We start from the raw sequence: 24,113 nt of genomic DNA, 5'->3' as shown, positions 1-24,113 counted from the left end.
TTGACTGCATTTATAAGAAAATATTTCTTGTGGCTCTTATTTGACACTAGAATCTAAATTTAAAGGAAAATAAAACTCAAAGTTGAAATACACACAAATGCATGAAAGGATAGATAGATAGATAGATAGATAGATAGATAGATAGATAGATAGATAGATAGATAGATAGATAGATAGATAGACAGACACGGACAGACAGAAAGACAGACAGATATAGATAGATAGATAGATAGATAGATAGATAGATAGATAGATAGATAGATAGATAGATAGATAGATAGATATCCAAATGTATGCATACATCCATACTAATTATTGAGGTCAAGTAAAGTTAGACATTCATGATTTAGACAGAGCATACAAATTTAAACTTTCCAATATGCTTCTATTATTTAATTTGCTTCTTTCTCTTGTTATCCTTTGCTGAAAGGTTTATCTAGGAATACTCTGGAGCAGCAAAGAACCTAGGTTCTAGCTGCTGATTGGTGGCTGCATATATATTGATTGTCATTGTCTCACCCATGTGTTCAGTTACAAACCAGTGGTGCATTGCTGCTCCTTTAACAATGAAACCAAGAGAATGAAACAAATTTAATCATAGAAGTTTACTAGAAAGTTGTTTAAAATTGTATGTTCTACCTAAATCATGAAAGAAAGATTTTTGGGTTTCATGTCCCTTTAACTAGCATCAAACGTAAGTAGTAAGTAATGCATAAATGAACTTCAACTAAATGTTCCTGTCACATATTATACCTTTTTTTCCTATATGATAACACCCCTTTAAATATTCAAAGAAGAATTAGTGGTGCAGTCATTTTTACTACCCACCTGTGCTGGCATATCAGTAAACATAATCTCTACTCCACCCTCTGTATTAAACACTTGCTGAACAGAGAATCAGACTGAAGTTAAAAGTCAGCAAACTAGTTTGATGAGTGAATTTGAAAAGATTACAGTTGAAAAGATTACCAGTTGTAAATGTTGTACACAATAAAAGAGCAGAACATGAAACCTGCTCATAGCTCAATACAAATGTATCTATACCAAGTATTTACTAAAGAAGCACATTATTAGTAATGAGTATATATTTATTTCTCTTTTGTCATTTGTCTGTGGTAGCTATAGACACACTAACTCCACCAACACTAGATCAAGTTCAAAATGGGCGGTTGTGTGTAGTTAAAGAAAGGAAAAACCCTTGATTTATTAGTAACCTTTATGTGCTCAAACTTATATTTTTACACTGCTTTATATAGTTATAAAATCCAAGCTTTTGTATAAGAGAGGATATGTTAACCTTAAGTGAAATATTAGCTTTAGCACAGTTTAAGGGAACCTCATCCAATAGATTACTGATGCTTTGATGAAACATGAACATAATAATGTGTTTTTGAAAATTCTATGACTAACATCTGTTTGTGTTTCAAAATGTTATATCTTTTGTATTAATAAAGTACATTTTAAGCTACTGCTTCGAGAATGCAACTGTTTTATTGTTTTTGTTTTTTTACTAAAAAGTTAACTTACTAGTCCACTTAAAAAAACACACACATTCAGTTGACAGTCAAGATTAAAATTCAAAGAGAAGGTGTCCTATCCTGGCCACTTATTGATGCTACTGCATGCAAGACACTGATCTAAGATGCCACAAATGGCATCTTCCAATTATGCAATACAAAATAAACCAGTTCTAATCATATTATAAGAATTAGTATGAGTTTAGATTTTTAAGCGTCACATTTTCTAGTATAGTAAAATTTAATACCTGTCACTTTAATATTCTTTATATGTTGGGCCAGATTATGAGTGGACCGCTAATGTTTGCGCTCGAGCAATAAGGGGTTTATTGCTGGTGTTTGCAATTGTCAGGTTTACCGCTGGTATTACAAGTTGAAAGTAAATGTCATCACCTGAGCACAATCACGATTTACGCTAGAATGATTACTACGTCCTCAGAGAAAAAAAGTATAAAAAAAAAACGCCACCAAAAATACATTACAAAGAACACTTCTAATCATAGTAACACTATCTAATATAAAAATATTCAAACAAAATATTGCCCATAAAAGTTATAAAGGCTCAAAAGTATGAGATCTCAGGTGTTAGAAAAAAAAGGCAGACAAAGGGTTATAAGTTTGAGATACATATAAATAAAAATGTATATGTATGTATGTATGTATGTATATATATATATGTATATATATATGTGTGTGTGTGTGTGTACATGTGTATTTATGTATTTATATGTGTATATATGTATTAACAGACATATATACACATATAAACACATTAATACATATGTACACAAAGTGCAATGGAGTCTTTTGCATTTAAAGGGACATTATACACTCATTTTTTCTTTGCATAAATGTTTTGTAGATGATCTATTTATATAGCCCATAAAAATTTTAGTTTTTTTTAAATGTATCGTTTTGCTTATTTTTAAATAACATTGCTCTGATTTTCAGACTCCTAACCAAGCCCCAAAGTTTTAAGTGAATACCGTCAGCTACCTTCTCCAGCTTGCTTCTGTTTGTGTAAAGGGTTTTTTCATATCCAAAAGAAGGAGGAGGGGGGAGTGTTTTATTTCCCATTTGTAGTGGGCTTTCCAGCTACCTTTTCAACAGAGCTAAACTGAGAGCTTCTAAGTAAGTTTTTAAACAGTTTTATACTGGATTTTTATATGAGTATCTGTGCATCTTATTCTTAATAGTAGTGTCTATTACATGCAGTTATATGAAAATTAGTGTATACTGTCCCTTTAAGTAGATGAAAACATGCCAATGTTCTGCACATAGCAGAATATGTTCTATGTATTTTAAATAGATATTCCTATATATATATATATATATATATATATATATATATATATATATATATATATATATATATATATATATATATATATATATATGTGTGTGTTACAGTTAAAGCGCAGAAACAGTTAATGTGCACATTACCTAGCTAATCTGCAGATTAACTGATTTGCTCAGTTAAAGTGCAGAATCTGCACTTTACCTAGGTAATGTGCACATTAACTGCTTCCATGTAGTTAAAGTTGGAAAAGTTTGTTTCTCTCATGTAAACTGTTTATTGAAAAAGAAGCCGAAGAATGTTCCGATTTCTGCCAAGGGCAGATACGCTCCAGAGTGCTCTGTTCTAATCAGAGCCTCGGGCGCCGCAACTGCCTCTGGGAACCTTACCATGGTTCTCAGCCCGCACGTCTTGAAATTCTCTGTCTGGGAAATTGTCTATCGAATCTATCTATTTATTATAGATTCGATAGATAGACAGATAATTTCCCAGACAGAGAATTTCAAGACGTGCGGGCTGGGACCCATGGTAAGGTTCCCAGAGACAGTTGCGGTGCCCGAGGCTCTGATTAGAACAGAGCACTCTGGAGCGTATCTGCCCTCAGCTGAAATCGGAACATTCTTCGGCTTCTTTTTCAATAAACAGTTTACATGAGAGAAACAAACTTTTCTAAAAAGCTAAAGTGCTTGAAAGTGTATTATTTGTTTTTCAACTGTATTATCACAGATACATTACAGCTAGAATGGCAGATATTTCACATTCTCAGTACGATGTTCTTACATTTATTTGTGCTCATTGCATAATTCCACAATGGTTTGCAGGGAAGTCGATTCTGTAACAATTCAGAATGCAGAATGGGAAATATATAATGCTTAGAAGTGTAGAGGCCAAGATGCTAATAAATGCAAAAACAGAATGAGAGCAGTTGTTATACCCTTGGGAAAACTACTATAAACTTGTTATTGAAGTTGAAGTGTGTCTGGGCAATGAATGATGCATAAAGTACGCCGCACTGCCCTTTAAGATTTTGTTTTTACCTCCATTTTCAGAAGAAAGTGCCCAAGGCTCTCTAAAAAAAAGTGATATGAACTGATTATCATATGAAAAACCATGGGACTCCCTTTAGTTTATATATATGTTACCGCTAAAGTGCATTTTTTGCACTTTAACTAGTGCCTAGTAGGTAATGTGCAGATTATCTAGGTAATTTGCAGATTACCTAGGTAATTTGAGAAATGAAACAATTTTTCTGCACTTTAACTGATCACCCTAGTTAATCTGCAGATTAGCTAGGTATTGTGCACATTAACTGATTTCTGCACTTTAACTGTAACATATATGTATATATCTATCTATCTATATCTATCTATCTATCTATATATATATATATATATATATATAGGTATAGATATATGATGTATCAAAAAAATCATATATATATATATATATATATATATATATTTATGAATACATAGAACATATTCTGTTATTTGAAGAACATTGGAATGTGAAATAGTAATATTTTATGTCAGGTTAGCGCACTTGAGAATTTGTGCTCGGGTTTGCGCTCGAGTAGGGTGTTAGGTTTTTTTTCCACTTTTTTTGCTCCTTTGACTTCTATGGGGGTAAATGTTAATGCGTACATGATATTCTAAGGTTTTTTTTTTTAGCTTTTTGGGTTAGTGCGCGAGTGAAAACAGTTTACTTTCAACTCATAATACGATTCCAACCCAACGAGCAAAAAAAATCTTTCTTCTATCACATTTAAAGCTTGAGTGGGAGAGTTAATTAGCGCTCCACTTGTAATAATAATAATATATATGTACACTTACTTCCTAGAGACATTCTGAGCACATGTTCACATGCTGTTGAACCTTGCTATGCCTTTATTGATATTTGCATTCCTGTAACAAGTATAATCTCTTAAAAACACCAATTTATAGTACACAATTAAAAAAAATCCACTTTATTTATATCAAATTTACTTCATTTTCTTGGTCTCCTTTGTCAAAAACCAGGTAGGTAGGCTCAAGAGCGAGCACGTATATGGATTGCTATATAGCAGGAGTTCTGCAAGAATGATTTTAACAATGTTACATATTCACAAATGCACTAGATAAAGCAGTGTTTGCACACACTACTGAAAAAACCACTTCTTCAACAAAGAATACTATAAGAACAAGGCAAATTTGATAATAAAGGTAAATTCAAAAGATTTTGACATTTGTATGTTTTGAATGATGTAAGAAACAGTTTGGATTTCATGTCCCTCTAAAGAGTACACCATGGATTTGATATTTTAATTCACTAGACACATTAGCTTCTCATTTCACTACTGAAAAGTAAGTTACTGACAATAAAAGCTGTAATCTATAATTATTTACACGTGAAATCCTTTTGTTATGCTTAGAATGGTTACAAGAAAATACAGGTTGTAATTGAAGAAATGTGTTTTTCCCTTCTGCGGTAAGCTAGATGCTAGCACACTGTGTGGCCCCTAAACTGCATCTACTATGCAATTGTTTTGCAGGAAAATAAATGTACTTGGGGGGGGGGACAAAATAATTCAGATTAGCACAACATTTAACAAATTACAGATTTTCCTCTCCATAATGTAAATATGAATATTTATTCCTTTCAAAGGTACTGTGTGCAAGACCTGCTCTACTCAAGCCCATAATTAGCATTTCTGTTGTTAATTATTAAAGTTACTTTACTAATATTATTATTAGTACTATTTTTAATAATATGGTAATGAATTAGGGCCAGTGCATAAGGTGCAGTGCCCAGCAGTTTATTTTATTTTTTTCTATTCAGTAATCCATTTAAAGGGACACTGAACCCAAATTTTTTCTTTCGTGATTCAGATAGAGCATGAAATTTTAAGCAACTTTCTAATTTATTCCTATTATCAAATTTTCTTCATTCTCTTGGTATCTTTATTTGAAATGCAAGAATGTAAGTTTAGATGTCGGCCCATTTTTGGTGAACAACCTAGGTTGTCCTTGATGATTGGTGGATAAGTTCATCCACCAATAAAAAAGTGTTGTCCAGAGTACTGAAACCCAAAAAAGGCTTAGATGCCTTCTTTTTCAAATAAAGATAGGAAGAGAACGAAGAAAAATTTATAACAGGAGTAAATTAGAAAGTTGCTTAAAATTGCATGTTCTATCTGAATCACGAAAGAAAAAATTTGGGTTCAGTGTCCCTTTAAATGTGTATCTGTCTGTCCTGCATGGGTATATAAACATACAAACATATATGTAGGTGTGCAGGTTGTTGTTTTTTTTGGGGGGGTTGCTGTAGATATATACATAGCATGTTGTCTGTCCCAAAACTACCCAACTTGTTGACAGATATGTGCCTGCCCAGCCCACTGACCAATTTAACTGAGGGTTGCTGTCTGTACTTTTCAGTCCTGGATACTACAGCTGTATTGGGCCCTACATACATGTCATAGAAGGGGCCACATGATAAACAAGGATCCTCTACTATTTTTAACTTTTATTTTTTTCGTAATATCAAAGTATAGCATTTAAAAAGGGGTGGGTTTATATACCTCAGACACTGGGTGGTGCTTTCTCCCCTGGGCCAAATGTTGCCAGTCCTCTCTTCCACCTATTTTTATTCATAATTAATTCTCAAAAATATTGTTATTAGTTAGCAATCTATTACATAATTTAGTATTTTATCTTGTAACTGGCACACTGTAAAGAAACATTTCTGAAATGAAGTCCTGCTCTTAGTGTGATCTGCAACCAGTATAATTCATAATTGTTTTGAACTTTGAATCTTGACGGTGGACCAGCAGCAAAATTGTTTAAATTGACAGCATAAATCAGACAACTGATTAAGTGCAAAGAAAAAAAAATATTACCACTGTGCATGTGTCTTTGGGGATAAAATAGGTATTGTGTGTTTACTTGGAATAACAATTAGCTATAATTTCCTGTTTTGTAGCTGCCCATCGGTGCTTTAAATGATATTCCATTAACCATAATAAAACATTTAGGGCTAGATTAGAAGTGGAGCGCTAAATTATTGCGCGCCCGCAAACGGGCAAATTTGCCATTAGCGCTCAGAAAATTAACCAGAGATCTGATCTCTGGTTAATTTTCTAAAAGTGCCCCAAACGTTCTCAAAATAGTAGCATTTCTTTTTAATAAAAAAAAACAACTGCACTAGGTGGTTTTGGGGTTTAAAAGTTGGTGGGAGTGGGGTGTTAGAAAAAAACTGCCTTTACATTGCGGTCTATGGGAACTGTGTGTTCCCAGTAAATATATACATATATGCTTATATACATATATATTTATGTGTTAATATGTGTATAAACACATATTAACACACACATATATATATATATATATATATATATATATATATATATATATATATATATATATATATATATATATATATATATATGTATATACGCATATATGCAGGGCTCAAAAATTCCACTAGCCCACAGGGCTCAAAATTTCCACAAGCCCACTAGCCATTAGCGAGTGGAAATGTAACAATGGCGAGTGAAAGTTAGTGAGTGAATGTTGGGCTTCCTGATACAAATATTATCTAAAGGGATATTATATATCCATGAAAGGGCAAATATATGTTATTCCTCTAGGGCTATAGGGACCCCACTAGTGCTTAGACTGTTACTACTGAGAGGGTAAATGGGGGCAGAGAGAGATGGAGAGAAAAAGTGAAAGTGGAGAAAAAGATTGTGTTAAGAAAAAAAAAGAGTGAAGGAGATCTGAAAGAGGGGAAAAAAAGAGTGTAAAGAGAAGATATGGCCTGTGAGAGAAGTGAGAGGGAAAAACAAGAGATTAAAGAGAGGAGGGAGTGGATAAAGATAGTTGAGAGATGATAACTATAAAAATAAATTCCAGGTCACTATGACCTCACATTAATGCCAGCACTCTCTGCTTTCTCTCAGTTCAAAAACTTAATTTTTCTATCCAGCTGTTGTCTTCCTCAGAACCCTCGTTGATGTTGATAACTGCTATGCACTATTTTTGTTACAATTAAACAATATAAAACAATATTAAAAAAAATACTGTACAATAAGGTGTTTCACGATGGCTTAAGTGATGGAGTAGTGTGTGTGGTGTTGGCAGGTAGTGGGTGGGATCACAAGTGGCGAGTAACATTTTGTGCTGGCTAGTTGTTTAGGACTTAAAGACTTCAAATTTTGAGCCTTGATATATGTATACATTTATAAATGCTGCAATATCTGCAATATTTACCCCCTTCGCTGCGCTTTAGTTCTGATGCTGCTCTCTGACCGCATCAGAATGAGGCTCCCATTGGAGCCTATGGAAGTGCACTCTCATGAGTGCAATGCTTCCCAGCAATGCAAATGCGAGCTCGTGTTCCCATTGCTGTTAACTTGTAATACCAGCGCACATTAGCTTACGCTGGTATTACACAGTGGAGCGCAAATATAATTTTCTTGAAATCTGACACTTAATATATCGTCTGTAAGTAATCAGTTCTGCTCCTCATCTCTACCTGAAGTAACAGAAATTAACATAAATAATTTATTTTTGAAGCAATATTGGTCCAAATACAATTAAATATAAACACAAAATAACAACAGAACGAAAATGTTTTGGTATATACTTTGCATATAAAGAACTACAGGGGCCATGGATGTAGGTTCTCTCTCTTTATGCTTCTCCTATCACAGAAAGGGGTGAAATAAGGTGAAAGGGCCAAATGGAGCATAAGGGTTTAGCATAGAGCAGGCCATGTCTCACAGAAGATGTCATACAATAGGTCACTGATGCGGATTTCTAAGGCTAAAAGTGTAAAACAACTTGTAATGTGAAAGGTTCAGATTCTAAAGTGTTACCATACAAATATAGAGAAAATCCTATATGTTGTCATTTTGTTAAAATAATTTTTCAATTATGATATAAAATAGGCAATATTTGTAAACCACAGACAGGTAGACTTGGGCCTAATGCACTATACCTATTTGCCCCTGCACAACAAAACAAAATGTAGCTGAGAGAAGGGGAAAATATTTTCTTGTTGTGTGTCTGGTAGTCTAATAGGAATGAAACTGTACAGTTACACAGTGTGTGTGTATATATATATATATATATATATATATATATATATATATATATATATATACATATATACACATGCATATAATGTATATATATATATATATACATATATATAGACACATATATATATATATATATATACACACATACATGCAGACAAAAACAGCAAATAAACAAAGCAATTTTAAATGCAATATTAAAATTGGGATCTTAGTCACACGATATGGCCATATTTTGTTTACTATTTAGTCTAATTGGCAGCACTCCCAAAGATGTATTTTAAACTCTATTTTTGAAAGATGTGCTAAATCAAATTTTTGTGATTTGTATGTGTATGTATGTATGTATGTGTGCATGTGTCTGTATATATGTTTGTGTGTATGTATGTATGTATGTATGTATGTATATGTATGTATATATATATATATATATATATATATATATATATATATATATATATATATATATATATATATATATATATATATATATATATATATATTGTATATAAATTAGTAACACAGGGAGTTAGGTGGTATAAGATTTTTCTGTGCCAGGAGCAGCACCATTACTGAATATGTAGCTAGACCATAGAAGAGATCTGACAAAATCTGTGGAATTTGTGAAGTAGGATAGTCTAATGAGATGACAGACTATAACAACTACATAACCCTATGCCTGCTGGAGTCTGGAGATGGACACTTATGACAGGCAAAGGATTGATTTATCCTATTTTCTTTGATGCAGAAATATATTTTCTTTTCTTTTTTTTTCTTTCTTTTTTTTAATTGAGGTAATAGATTGGCATACATACACAAGATTGCAGCAGTACATAATATGAAACTGGATATGCTTATAACATATTACATTGTATAGGTTACAAATTAATAGACATTACATGCAATCTCAGTTGTACTAAGCACAGCGAAAAACAAAACCACCTGCTGCAAAAATAAGAGAAAACAGTAATTCAAGAAAATGCCAGTAAAAGTGTTAAACCTTCTTATCAATCTAAGAGGCCACTCTTGGACTTCGTCACAAAAAGTATTAAACAATTATAGCTGAAGGTTACCCCCATGTTAAGAGGTCTCTTATGGACCTCAGCATTAAAACCTCAGATTTTTATTGTGTTGCATTGTGTGTTTGTTAAGTAGGGGGAAAGTAAAATTTCTTTTCAATTGAGTGAATTTACCATAGTCTAGGGCAGTGATTTTCAACCTTTATTTTGCTGTGGCACACTTTTTTTACATTAAAAAATCCTGCGGCACATCTCCATCCCAAAATTTTACAAAATCACATGTCGTAGCCTAATACAGCATATATACATATATACATACATACACACACAGTCACACACACACACACTGTACCGTGCTGTCATGCCTCCTACAAACTATACATGACATATTAACATTCATTCACAAACAATCATAATGATTGTCTGTGAATGAATGTCAATGTCATGGTTGTAAATGATGCCTGATGAGCCTGTCACATACCTCCCAATATTTCAAAATTTGAAAGAGGGACACCCCCGCTGGCTGGAACTGTTCTGGAGGAGGAGCAAAGCTGCGCCAGCATGCATAGGGGATTGAAGTGTCCGCGGTGTGTAGAGCCGGCACTAGACACATGTTCTGGTGGGTGGGGGTTCCTTCCAAGTGTGAACACAGGTCGGGGAAGCGAGCTGTCACTGCGCTGTTACCCTCAGTCATCATCTCACTCAAAATAAAAAAACGGCCCAGAATAAAAAACAAGCAAAATTTTTAAAAATATGTCACACTGTTGTCAGTCTGTCACGGCACACCTGAGGATCTCTCACGGCACACTGGTTGAAAAACACTGGTCTAGGGTATAGAAGCCTGGTTGGAAACATACCATAGGTGCTATTTTAGCATCATAGGAGCTACATAAGGTTGTGGGGGAGAACATATATTTCAAGGAGTACAGGGTAATGGTCATAAAGTGTTAGGTAGAGAAGCATGAAGGACATGCACTCATATGCTGTGTTTTATACATTTTCAAATCTAATTTTTTTTTTTTTATAGAAATGCCTGGTGGAAACAGAAATGGGAGATATTGTAAACTATAAGCTTACCCTATTGTGAACCAATGTTGAAGTTTCTTGGTAGGTGTTATTATTAGGACCATTATTACATATATATAGATCATGAGACATCTACTAACTTCTAGACACACATAGGATCTCGCCATCTCGGCCGCAAACAACGAGACCCAGTACATGCTAATGGGTAATAGGAAATAGATACTCTCATATGTGTCTCAGGGAACCAGAGTATAAAATAACGTTGGTCATATTGTTGCTTCAAGATGAAGGAGATTAAGTATATTTGTTCTGCAAATATATATTAGAAAAGGGTTAAACATCTACATTTAGTTGTGTTAACAGGGTATCCTAGATTCACAGCTCCATCACTTTTAACAACTCCCAATCTAATAGGTGCTATATAGATATATATCTAAATAGAGGTTATTCAGGCTGGCGTGTAATACAATATTTGACCTGCAATGGACATATCAGATAAACATTCAACCCCTATTGCAATAGCCAACTGGTCATTGTGAGATAAATGTCCTCAGTATGTTGCTCCTAGTGCTTTATAGGATCTCAGACTGGTAGGCACAAAATCACTGTAAGAGTTATGGACCTCAAAACATGGAAAATGTAACTAGTAGCCATACATCAAAAACAGTATAGGTATATTTGCTTGTCCTGCAGTGATGTATTATTCTAGCAACTTATGATGCAAAAACCGCCATACATTTACCTAGATGAAAAATATCTGTAGCAATCCGAACTAACGGTCTCAATAGATTTCTAACTAGTAGGGACAGCAACAATACACAGATCATTCATGACTAGAAAAACACAACTAGTAAAAAGAACAATAAAAATAAAACCTTTCGGTTCCGAGTGCTTATGAAATGAACAGTGTTTCTCAATGGTGTCCCATTCCAGATCGCAGGAGTCTGTTTATCAGGTGGTGGAAATGTGAGATGTATGCTCAACACCCTTGCCCATTTATTTATTAATATCTATCCTACCCCCATTTTGTTGCACACAAACCCAGAGCGCTGCCTGTAAATCTGAATATTTCCCCACATAGCAAACAGTCGTGTGTTGAAGTCCTGAGGCAGGCTATCTGCTAAGCCATACAAAACCGTAACCAAGGTGTGAGCCACATTGGGCATCTGCCATACCCTTTGCAGCGCCTGATTGTACTCCGTGAGTCCTGAATGACTGCCGGTGGGATGTTGTGTAGGAGCCCTAGTTTCTTCAAGGCCAAACGGTTCAGCTGCATCGTGCGTACAGCACAGGAGACAGTAGCAAATTGGGCAGATGCTGTGAGATTTGTCTCAACCGGCTTGTCAGGGTTCCCTGTATCAATCGGCATTAACTCTCTCTCTCTGAGGCCTCCATCCAGGGAAGGTAAGTCAGTCTGCATCTTTAGTGAGAGGCTGCTTTCCATAATAGGCTCCAGATTAGGCGACACCATACTCGTAACGCTATGTTGCTCTGCTGAACTGAGTCACTGTCACTTCTCCAGGCTACAGCTACTGCTCTCTCAAGCCATGCAAAGTGGCCATCCAAGACCTTGGCAATTTGCTCGAGCAGAATAGCTCCCCCAGGCTCCATCTGGTACAATGGTAAGTGAATCCCCACTGAAAATATTATTGCAGTGACCGGTGAGGTAGCACTGCTTCTTAACGACAGGTTCGCAGAGGGTACCCGCCGTGGGGTCAAAAAAGATGGTAACAGTCCTCAGAATGAAATGGGAGCCCGGTTGAATTTAAAATTCTGCAGCCACAAGGTTGTAAAAATGGCCGCCGCTTCTGTATACTCAAAATAAGGCACCAGTCCTAAGTCAAAGGAGTAACACCAAGGGTTAAATTTGGCTTTCGCCAGCTGTTAGGTAAAAGTCCAGGGTATACTTGAGAAGTTTCTCAGGGTTCAACTCTTAAATACGTGGTAAATAAAGCTGTTTATAGTATAATCAGGACCAAAGCAGCAAGATGCGGCCATTCTCGGGCGCTCCAGACTCCGCCCCCCTTCTTTTCATTTTTTAACTAACCTTAGCCTAAAATCAGGGAAGCTGAATGCTTTAGGATTCATCTCTACTACATAGGGCATTAAAAGCTAATTTTTTTGTTAGAATTCATTTTAGATCACAGGATGTCACCCAGTCACGTTTAATGTCATCAATAGTTAGTCTGTAGAGAGATGAACAGTAAAACTGCTTGCAAGAGTATTGTAATGCAGGCTGCAGCATAACAGCTATAATTTACATACAAAATATTTTACGCTCAGTATATTATTTAATACCTTAAAGGGAAGATAAAGTCATAATTAGAGATTAATGACTAAGACAGAGCATACAATTTTCAACAACATTTTATAACTATTATTTAATTTCCTTTCTTCTCTTTATCCTTTGCTGAAATATTTATCTAGGAAAGCTGAGGAGCAGCAAAGAACCTAGGTACTAGCTGGTGATTGGTGGCTGCATATATATACCGATTGTAACTGGGTCACCTATGTGTTCAGTTAGAAACCAGTTGCTGCTCCTTCAACAAATGATACCAAAAGAATAAAGCACATTTTATAATAGAAGTAAACTGGAAAGTGGTTTAAAATTGTATGTTCTACCTAAATCATGAAATAACAATTTTGGGTTTCATGTCCCTTTAACATACTCTTTTAAATATGTAATAAAAAAAAATAACCTTCCAATGTCCAATTCTGTATTCATCTTGCTTCATTGTCTGTGGAGTCTGATTGCTATTGGAAATATACAGACTTTTGTTGCCAGTTGAAGTTTCTTGAATGTGTAAGATCCCTCCTACGCCAATACAGAACATTCTTTTTCTATACCTATTCTAGTATATGCAGTGTAGACCCTTTTTAATATCTCACAACCCTCCTAGCAGCCAGTGGGTTAAAAACAAAACTGCTTTCTAATTGTGAGCAAACATCTGTAAACCACTGCCAAGAACTCAGAAATCTCTTATTGTGACTGACATCTAAAGACAAGAACTGTAGTATATTATCCTTTGTAAAAACACCATTCTTTCTGAAACATGCAGATATAGCCAGCATCACTTTTCCAAGGATATATCCTGCTGTTCCAGGACATTGACAGTGGGAGCAGCTGCAGCAGCTCCGTATTCACTCGCTGGCTGCCTGAGGCTTTGCTCCTGCTGCTGCAATCAATTTCCCCTAACATAGCCTGGCAGTGGGTAAAGTGAATCTGGCTTCTTTATGTTTTTGTCTCGTACGGTTATTGCAGTAAAATAAAGATGCGACTTAGAAATTAGCCTTACATCATCCAGGTACAAGGCAGCAACTAATAATTAGCCTTTTATTCTAAAACACTAAAGGCCAGATTACAAGTGGAGCACTAATTAACGCTCCTGCAAGAGCGTTAATAGCCTTAGAAGTAAGCTTTTTTTGTGTGTCAAGTTGCACTCGTATTATAAGTTCAAAGTAAACTGTTTTCACATGCGCACTAACCCGACGAGTGCAAAAAGCCAAAGTTAGAATATCACATGCGTATTTACGTATTCACCAGTAGAAGTCAATGGGGGAAAAAACACCCCACTCTTGCGCAAACCTGATCACATATTCTCATGTATGCAGAATATGTTCTATTTATTCATAAATTAATATTTCTACATATGTCTGAATTATTAGGCAAGTTGTATTTTTGAGGATTAATTTTATTATTGAACAACAACCATGTTCTCAATGAACCCAAAAAACTCATTAATATCAAAGCTGAATAGTTTTGGAAGTAGTTTTTAGTTTGTTTTTAGTTATAGCTATTTTAGGGGGATATCTGTGTGTGCAGGTGACTATTACTGTGCATAATTATTAGGCAACTTAACAAAAAACAAATATATACCCATTTCAATTATTTATTTTTACCAGTGAAACCAATATAACATCTCAACATTCACAAATATACATTTCTGACATTCAAAAACAAAACAAAAACAAATCAGTGACCAATATAGCCACCTTTCTTTGCAAGGACACTCAAAAGCCTGCCATCCATGGATTCTGTCAGTGTTTTGATCTGTTCACCATCAACATTGCGTGCAGCAGCAACCACAGCCTCCCAGACACTGTTTAGAGAGGTGTACTGTTTTCCCTCCTTGTAAATCTCACATTTGATGATGGACCACAGGTTCTCAATGGGGTTCAGATCAGGTGAACAAGGAGGCCATGTCATTAGATTTTCTTCTTTTATACCCTTTCTTGCCAGCCATGCTGTGGAGTACTTGGACGCGTGTGATGGAGCATTGTCCTGCATGAAAATCATGTTTTTCTTGAAGGATGCAGACTTCTTCCTTTACCACTGCTTGAAGAAGGTGTCTTCCAGAAACTGGCAGTAGGACTGGGGAGTTGAGCTTGACTCCATCCTCAACCCGAAAAGGCCCCACAAGCTCATCTTTGATGATACCAGCCCAAACCAGTACTCCACCTTACTGGCGTCTGAGTCGGACTGGAGCTCTCTGCCCTTTACCAATCAAGCCATGGTCCCATCCATCTGGCCCATCAAGACTCACTCTCATTTCATCAGTCCATAAAACCTTAGAAAAATCAGTCTTGAGATATTTCTTGGCCCAGTCTTGACGTTTCAGCTTGTGTGTCTTGTTCAGTGGTGGTCGTCTTTCAGCCTTTCTTACCTTGGCCATGTCTCTTAGTATTGCACACCTTGTGCTTTTAGGCACTCCAGTGATGTTGCAGCTCTGAAATATGGCCAAACTGGTGGCAAGTGGCATCTTGGCAGCTGCACGCTTGACTTTTCTCAGTTCATGGGCAGTTATTTTGCGCCTTGGTTTTTCCACACGCTTCTTGCGACCCTGTTGACTATTTTGAATGAAACGCCTGATTGTTCAATGATCACGCTTCAGAAGCTTTGCAATTTTAAGAGTGCTGCATCCCTCTGCAAGAGATCTCACAATTTTTTACTTTTCTGAGCCTGTCAAGTCCTTCTTTTGACCCATTTTGCCAAAGGAAAGGAAGTTGCCTAATAATTATGCACACCTGATATAGGGTGTTGATGTCATTAGACCACACCCCTTCTCATTACAGAGATGCACATCACCTAATATGCTTAATTGGTAGTAGGCTTTCGAGCCTATACAGCTTGGAGTAAGACAACATGCATAAAGAGGATGATGTGGTCAAAATACTCATTTGCCTAATAATTCTGCACTCCCTGTATATACACACATATAAATACATATATATATATATATATATATATATATATATATATATATATATATATATATATATATATATATATATATATATATATATATATATATATATACTGTACATATACATCTTTAGACATGTATATGTATGCATCTCTATGTTAAAGCCCTTTGCTTGCCTCTTTTTTATTCTGATACCTGAGATCTCATATCTTTGAGCCCTTAGAATTTTTTTGTGCAATATTTTTTTTAATAATTTTTCTTGTTATTGTTATGAGTGTAACTGTATGTTGTAATGTATTTTTGATGTGTTTTGTGTAACTATATTTCGATAAAAGAGATCTGATGTCGCGATAATCATTCTAGCATAAATTGCGATTTTGCTCAAGCTATCACGTTTACTTTCAACTTGTAATACCTGTGGTAAGTCCGACGAGCGCAAACCCCCATGATAAACACCTTATCGCTCACACGCTCCACTCATAATCAAGCCCTACATGTTTTCATGTCTGTATGAAGTAAAACAGCCTCAATTACAGTAACTTTTTGTGTATATTACATTATCAACACTATGGGCACACTTATATTGTTTTTACAAAAAGTACAATCTGTATTATTGTTGTTACTGTATAATGTCTTATTATGTCTTATTGACTTATAAGAATAGGCACAACCTGGTTCATGTTTATTTTTATGCTCCTGCATGGATGCATAATTAAGCATAATAAAGATTTAAAATTAAAGGGGCAGTATAGACCAATTTCCATTTACCTGCATGTAATATACACTACTATAAATAATAATAATAATAATAATAATATAATAATATAATTCACAGATACTGATATAAGAATCCAGTATAAAACCTTTTAAAAACGTACTTAGAAGCTCCCAATTTAGCATTGTTGATGAGATTAGCCTGGGACATCCACTGATAGGGGCTGATAGCAGAACCTCCCCTCTCCTCTGCTTATGAAAAGATCCATTATACAAACAGAAGCAGTCTGAAGTCTGTATACATCAGTATGCATCTAAAACTTTGGGGCTTGGTTAGGAGTCTTAAAATCAGGATAATGTTATTTAAAAATAAGCAAAACTAATACATTTTTACAAAGCACACCCAGATGGGCTATAAAAATGCATCATCTACAAAACATTTATGCAAAGATGCCCCTTTAAGACCTTTCTTTCTTAGAAAACCTCTGTGCTATAGTGCTTGGTAAGAAGTATTAAAGAAAACTTAAAAGTGTCTCAAATTTTTCAGCATTCTACATGTGTTAATGATTTTTATTTATCCTTGAATGAAAATAATTAAAATGCTTCTCTATATAAACATTTATCTATAAGCACTTAATTAAGAGACATTAAATAATGTTGTGATTATTGAAAAAAAAAAACTTTTTATAATTATGCTTGAATAGTGTCACTCTCCACTAATACACATGTAGGAGCTCTGCAAACCAATACTACACAACTTTCCCATTTCTGTTAGTTTCAAAATAAAAATGAACAGTATTAAAAGTTTTCTTGCAACTAGTTTTTACATGTTTCAGTAGTGTTCTTTCATCATAATAGATTTTTTTTTTAGAGTTTAATGTATTTTAACACACACAAGCACACATATGTTCACACACAGGCGCACACACACATAGGCACACACACACATGCGCACACACACAAGCACACATATGCATGCCCACACACACAAGCACACATTCACACACACAAACACACACAAGCACACATATGCACACACACATACACACACGTGCACACACACAAGCACACATACACGCACACACACAAGCACACATATTATTGAATATTTAGCTCTGTCAAAGGCTTTTGCAGAACCTACAGAATCAGAATGGGGATTTATTATATTATTGTCTATGGATGTGATCTAGCAAAAAGGTATCACCACACTTTCAGCAGGCAAATGACATGTAACATGAATAAGCCCATGATATATTACAGAAGTACTAGGATGATTAGAGGTACCAGACCTGGCAAACTCTACTGGCCTTTTTATCATTCTAAGGACCATAAAATAACTACTCTAAATTTGTTTACAAATTATTAGAAATATTATTTAGCTGCTATTTTGCTCATTTGAGACTGGGGCCTAAGTGAGTGTTTCATAGCTCCACTCCTCAATTACCCCTATTGGACACTACCAATAAGAAATGGGTACATAGCATAAGGAAATAAAGGGAAACAGGGGGTTACAAAACAATTTTTCAAGATGACTGTTCAAAATAGCAATCTCGAAATCACTGCAAGTGACTAACATAAACTCATGTAAGGACATTATATAAATCTGCTCTTATGCGGATATTTGACAACTGGAGTTTAGATGGTCTGTGCTAAAAGGCTCTAGGATGGATTCACTAACAGTTCCTCCAGTCTCACTAGTTTCTATTTTATAATTGAGAACATTCATTAAAGGGATATTTTATATGCATAGCATTGAAGTTATCTACCTATCTATCTTTCACTACCTTCCAACAATGATGACTTGTTTGCACATGTGCAGCAACTCTACTTCAGAAACCTGCATGGTAACCATATTTAGTGTATAATGTCCCTTTAAAGAGAGAAGAATGGTGTGCTAATGAATGCTCCCAATGGGATAAGATTAGAATGCCTAAATCATCTTGGGTAAAAAAGAAAAAAAAATGTGCTGGATATTTCATAGAATGAATATGATCCCAATCAAAAGACCCTGGTTTGACATGCTGTGGTTATTTCTTAAATATATTTTACAAAAATTGTCGAGAACCTAAACAAAAACATCAGAGAAAATGTTGTCCATCTAATTAACATTACAATAATTTGGTTAGTACTAATGTTTAAAAAAAAAAAAAAGGGATAGTAAACCCCAAAATTTTCTTTTATGATTCAGATAGAACATACAATTTTAAAAAAAAACTTTCTAATGTAATTCTACTATCCAATTTTCTTCATTCTCTTGTTATCCATTGCTAAAGGGACAGCATTGCACTACTGACAGGAAGCTGAAAATATCCATTTAGCCAATCACAAGAGAAAAATGTGTGCAGGCACCAATTAGAAGCAGCTCCCACTAGTGTGCATATTCTTTTTTTTTTAACAAGAAATACTAAGATAACGAAGCACATTTGAAAACAGAAGTGAATTTAAAAGTGTCTTAAAATGACACGCTCTATCTGAATCATGCAAGTTTAATTTTGACTCTTCTATGGCTAATTAACAGTGAATAATTTCAAATATTTTTCATCTTATTAGCATGCAGAATGCATTATAAGAGGCAATAAATATAGCAGAGGATGGCTCAGAGAGAGGGAAATGTGATAAAGGTTAGGGTAAGTCAAACAGTCCTTTTTCTGATTCTACATTGAAATTTAATATGAAGAAACTATGCAGAGTCATGTACATTTTGTACACAGTGTTGTATTGTATCACGTTGAAATTTGTTACAACTGTCATGTACATTGCACCAATGATAACAAAAATGAAACATAATATCTGTCACCATGAAATAGCAGCAAGTATTAATAAAGATGCAAAACTTAGTTATAACTCCCAAGGCAGAATCTTCTGCAAACAACATAATACATAAAAGTACATCACAACAGGGATATGATGAATGACCATACACAAAACTAAATTTAGTGTTGTACTAGTTCCTTTTATGAATATAGACCTTAAAGTAACATTTAGCTGAATGAATTCATTGTAAAACATTGCCACCCATATTGCAATGTGTTATTCCTGAATGCCACTTTATACACACAAGTCTGCATATTAGAATATTTATGATAGTGCCACATAGATGATAACATTGTCTGACACAATATCAGCTAAAAATGTAATGCTTGGATCAGTGTAACTAACCACATAGCACTGTTAATCGTGGAGGCTTATAGATTATTATAATGATTTCAATTTGCAGCTTCTGCATTGCTTAATTTTAACCTGTTCCCTGCCAGGGATGTGACAAATGGGTTAAATAGGCCCTATGCAATAGTCTTTTTATTGCTGTGGTGAGATGGGAGGGGGGATTTGTCTGCACACCAGTCCTTTTTCTTCTGCTAGTAGAGAGGCAATTCAATCCAATGTGGTTTGAAACATGAGTAGGTCACTGTACACCATGATAAAATTCCCTAATCCCTGGGCCAAATTACCCTGAGGGAGGCCTCCTCCTACCCCTTCACTTTCCAAGCTGACTTTTCCATTCCCACTCTCGTGTTTCCCTCTCCTTCATTTCTTTCATTTCCCCTACCTTAAAGCCTTGATACTCGATCTGTTGCTAGCACTCAGGTTACAGTTTTTACAGCTTAGGCCGTCTATTGCTGTATACATTCCTTTCTTTCTGCTCTGCAGTGATTACTTACCAGGGCTTATTTTACACTAGTCCAGATGAAAGCTGTTCAGATGAAGGGAAACATAGCCAGGCTGTTTGAACATTACAGATATGAAACTACACAAGAGCACATTGTGTCCCTTTTCACATTTTGTAACAAACTCAGTTTACACTGTTTCAGTTTTGATGTTACAGTATTCTGGGACCCATTTAAAATATATAAAAAAGTATGAGCATCTATCTACTTACTGTGCATTTTGTTAAAAATGAATGTTAAACAGAATATGGTAAAGTAGTTCATTCTACTGAAATCAATATTTGAAATCAAATGTATGCAATTTAAGTTGGGCTAAATTTACCCAATAAATGAGTTGTCATTTTCTTCTAACTGTCAAACATGATTAACTTAATGGCTTATAGAGAGAGGTCAATTCAGAATTTCCAGCCCAATTACTACTGTAGAGTTGACCAATCCTTAAGATCAGTAACAGCAGAATACAAAAAGGAAACATTTAGAGCCACTGTTAACTTTAGTCCTTAATACCAAAGCATCAGTTATAAAATTGTGTAATTTTTCCCTCACAATGTTGTTTTTGTTTCTTCCCCACCAGTTCAGACAAACATCTGCTATGAAGAACAACTATCTCCCAAACCACTGAGTGTGCCTCCAGCCAAAATAAACAAAACAAACCCAGAGGATCCAGCACAGTCAGCCTTTATATCCAGCCAGGATAACATTTCACATGTTTTGATTAAAATTAGCTAATTTGTAATTCTAGAACCTATGTTAAAAGCTGCAATCCATATAGATCACATTAAGCGATGGTTTAAAGCAGCCAATGACAATGTGACAGATTTGGGCAGCTCAGTGGAGACCCGTGAGACTATAATTAACCATTTCAATTAATGCATTGAGTTTTATAATGAGAAAAATAAATACAGCCCTAACATACTTCAATAAATACTTTGCTATCATAAGAGAACATGATGTCTGAGAATATAGTTTTAAAAATAAAAGAGTCACTTATTTCCAGGAACTGTTGCCAGACAGATTTGTAGATATGAGAAAGTTCACTATTTTCTGTTCTCAACAGTTGGTGCACTCCAGGAAATCACAAAATCTGAGTATAATTCCAAACAAAAACACTAGATTCCAATACACCGTATATATATATATATATATATATATATATATATATATAGATAGATAGATAGATAGATAGATAGATAATTATTTATATATATATATATATATATATATATATATATATATATATATATATATATATATATATATATATATATATATATATATATATATATATATATCATGTTCTGGATTTAATTGTTCAGGCACATGTTAATATAATAAATACACAATACTCTTAGGGTCTAGCATATGAGTTTAAGCATATAATGTTGGTACTGAGCACAATCATCTTTTTCTATTGTGGGTTTGCTTCTAAACCACATGGAGCAAAGACTATATCACATAAAGGATAGAAAAAAAGGATCGTGAAAGCTCTTGTGGAATCCAGCATCCTAGAGCACATCTGGGTGGTCATTGATCCCCTGAGCTACCGAATACAACACAGCATTTCATCAGACCAAGCTCTGCCAGGTAACCTCAAACACAAACACACACAACACCACTCTGGAGGGGGATTGTTAAAACTGTAACAAACTACACATCTAAGCTCAGCTATAATTCGCACATTGGGATAAACTATAAAGACAGAGAAAGGAGCAAAGCGCAGCTTACACTTCAGGTACGTCGTGTCAGCCTATAGTAGGTATAGGATGTAGACTGACAGCAAGAGCAGATCACATTCAACTGTCCAAAAGAGCCCACAGCGGTAGGTGTCACAGTTAAATAAAATCAGAGCTGGGTAATTTCACATGGATTCAGAAAGTGAATTGGTCTCTGTTTTCAGCCCAGGAGGCGGAGCTGAACCATTCAGGGCATCCTACAGAATATGACAAGCACTTATTTTTTCCCCTTGTATCATTGAATTTTCATGACAAAACGCAGAAAGAATAGTCACCTCGGCGCTCCTATACTGCAAGCACCTTACCTTCATCTCCTCGTTGATCTCTCTTTTCACCGGGTGGGCAGGTTTCCTGCTTCTTTTATTTTCAGGAGGTCTCCCTTCTTTCTCCATTTCTGCCATTTTTTGTCTACTTTCTGCTGATGAAATGGCTGCTGGAATTAAAGTCTATGAGGAGGTGGTGGGGGGAGTGAAGTGGCTATTCCCCCCTCTATTTAGAGGTGAAAGACGTCAGGGATTGTGTGAGGAGGGAGCAGAACAGGGAGGGATGGGGATGCCAGGCTGCTGGGTGCCCTGCTGTCAGGTCAGCCATCTTCTGCCTCTGGCTCTGTCTGCATTAGTCCAGGGTTTGTTGCTTTGTGTGTGTGTGTGGTACTGTAGGGCTGTGTGTATGTTTGTGTGACTGCTGTACGTGAGACAGAGGGAGGAGAGCTAGAGAAAGCTCCTTGTGTGGAGCCACTGAGGGGGCTAGTCCCTCCCAGCTGGGAGAGGAGGAGCTGCCTGCCAAAATTTCATCCTCAGCCTCCTCCTACTGATCCGGAGGATGTGTCCAAAGCACTGGACACATCTGGGAGATGGAGACTATAAAGAGCAAGCTGTATAATAATGAATAGTAACCTCTTACACCTGACAATATATAACCCCGTGCCTATATTACAACCATAACATAACTTAGCAAATTTGTGAGGTAAAAGTGGATAAGAAAAAAAAGTGTAATTTATTTCAGTTACAATATAAATGTCATTTGAATCAGCGTGTGTGTTTTTGTGTCTCTCAGTAGCATGCAAGGACACAACATGCTTTGCTAGTATTCAGTCAATTGATTAATAAGCAAATATATTTTCATTTAATATTTATTGGAGATTTATTTAATAAAGTTTGCTTGTTTAAATATGTGCACCTGTACAGGTATCTTAAAATGATATGACAGGGGGCCAAGGTCAAAGGGATCTGTGTAATGTTCAAAGCTAAGGTGGTGGTAAGATTCAGTAACAATTCAAAATCTCTCCAGTGAAATCATTTCCCTTATTGGGGCGACTCACTAATATGTATTGAACTACTACCTGACAAATTAATCGTATAACAGGGCTTGAACAAAATTGTATTTACTCAATGGAGAGTACTTAGCGATTCTAGCCAAGGTAATGTATAGCTCGTATCACACGTGTTGTACACTGGGAAGAGGAGTATATGACCAGCATTAGTAAGCATTACACACAATAAGCACACATTCTGTTTAATGTTGTTATCAGACGCCATCAGCCTTTAGTACAGAGTACACCTAGCATTGATGGATCCCAGCAGTGCAAGTTAGAGACCTCCTCTTCTCTGTCTGACAGCTGGCTGGAGGGAATGAGAGATGGCCAGACGTGCTTAGCATATTGAGAGCCCATTATTGGGGAAAGCCTTTAAGGTGTCACAGTGATAATGACGAAGATGATGATTATAAAGCAGAGCTGATGTACTGCCAGTTCTGATTGTCTGTATTAGGCTTAATAGATAGAAATATGAGATAACCTTTGACAGGAGCCTTTCAATTAGATTGCTTTGTTTGAAAAGTTATATTTATTATAGTAATAA

The 24,113-nt window shown here is 35.5% G+C and overlaps 1 protein-coding gene across 1 annotated transcript in view; it reads right to left on the bottom strand.

The window, feature by feature from the left end:
• The window catches only part of SOBP (sine oculis binding protein homolog), a 343,381-nt gene extending 320,457 nt beyond the window's left edge, over window positions 1-22,924 (bottom strand). Inside the window, exon 1 of the mRNA XM_053710599.1 lies at window positions 22,560-22,924. Coding sequence (XP_053566574.1) covers window positions 22,560-22,655 — 96 coding nt within the window. The 5' untranslated portion in view covers window positions 22,656-22,924. The remainder of the gene's footprint in view (window positions 1-22,559) is intronic.
• Between the last annotated feature and the right edge of the window lie 1,189 nt (window positions 22,925-24,113).

This window comes from Bombina bombina, chromosome 4 (assembly GCF_027579735.1).
Source record: "Bombina bombina isolate aBomBom1 chromosome 4, aBomBom1.pri, whole genome shotgun sequence".
Classification (NCBI taxonomy): domain Eukaryota; kingdom Metazoa; phylum Chordata; class Amphibia; order Anura; family Bombinatoridae; genus Bombina; species Bombina bombina.
Note: the sequence above shows the minus strand (reverse complement) of the source record. Positions and strands in the feature narration are given on the sequence as shown.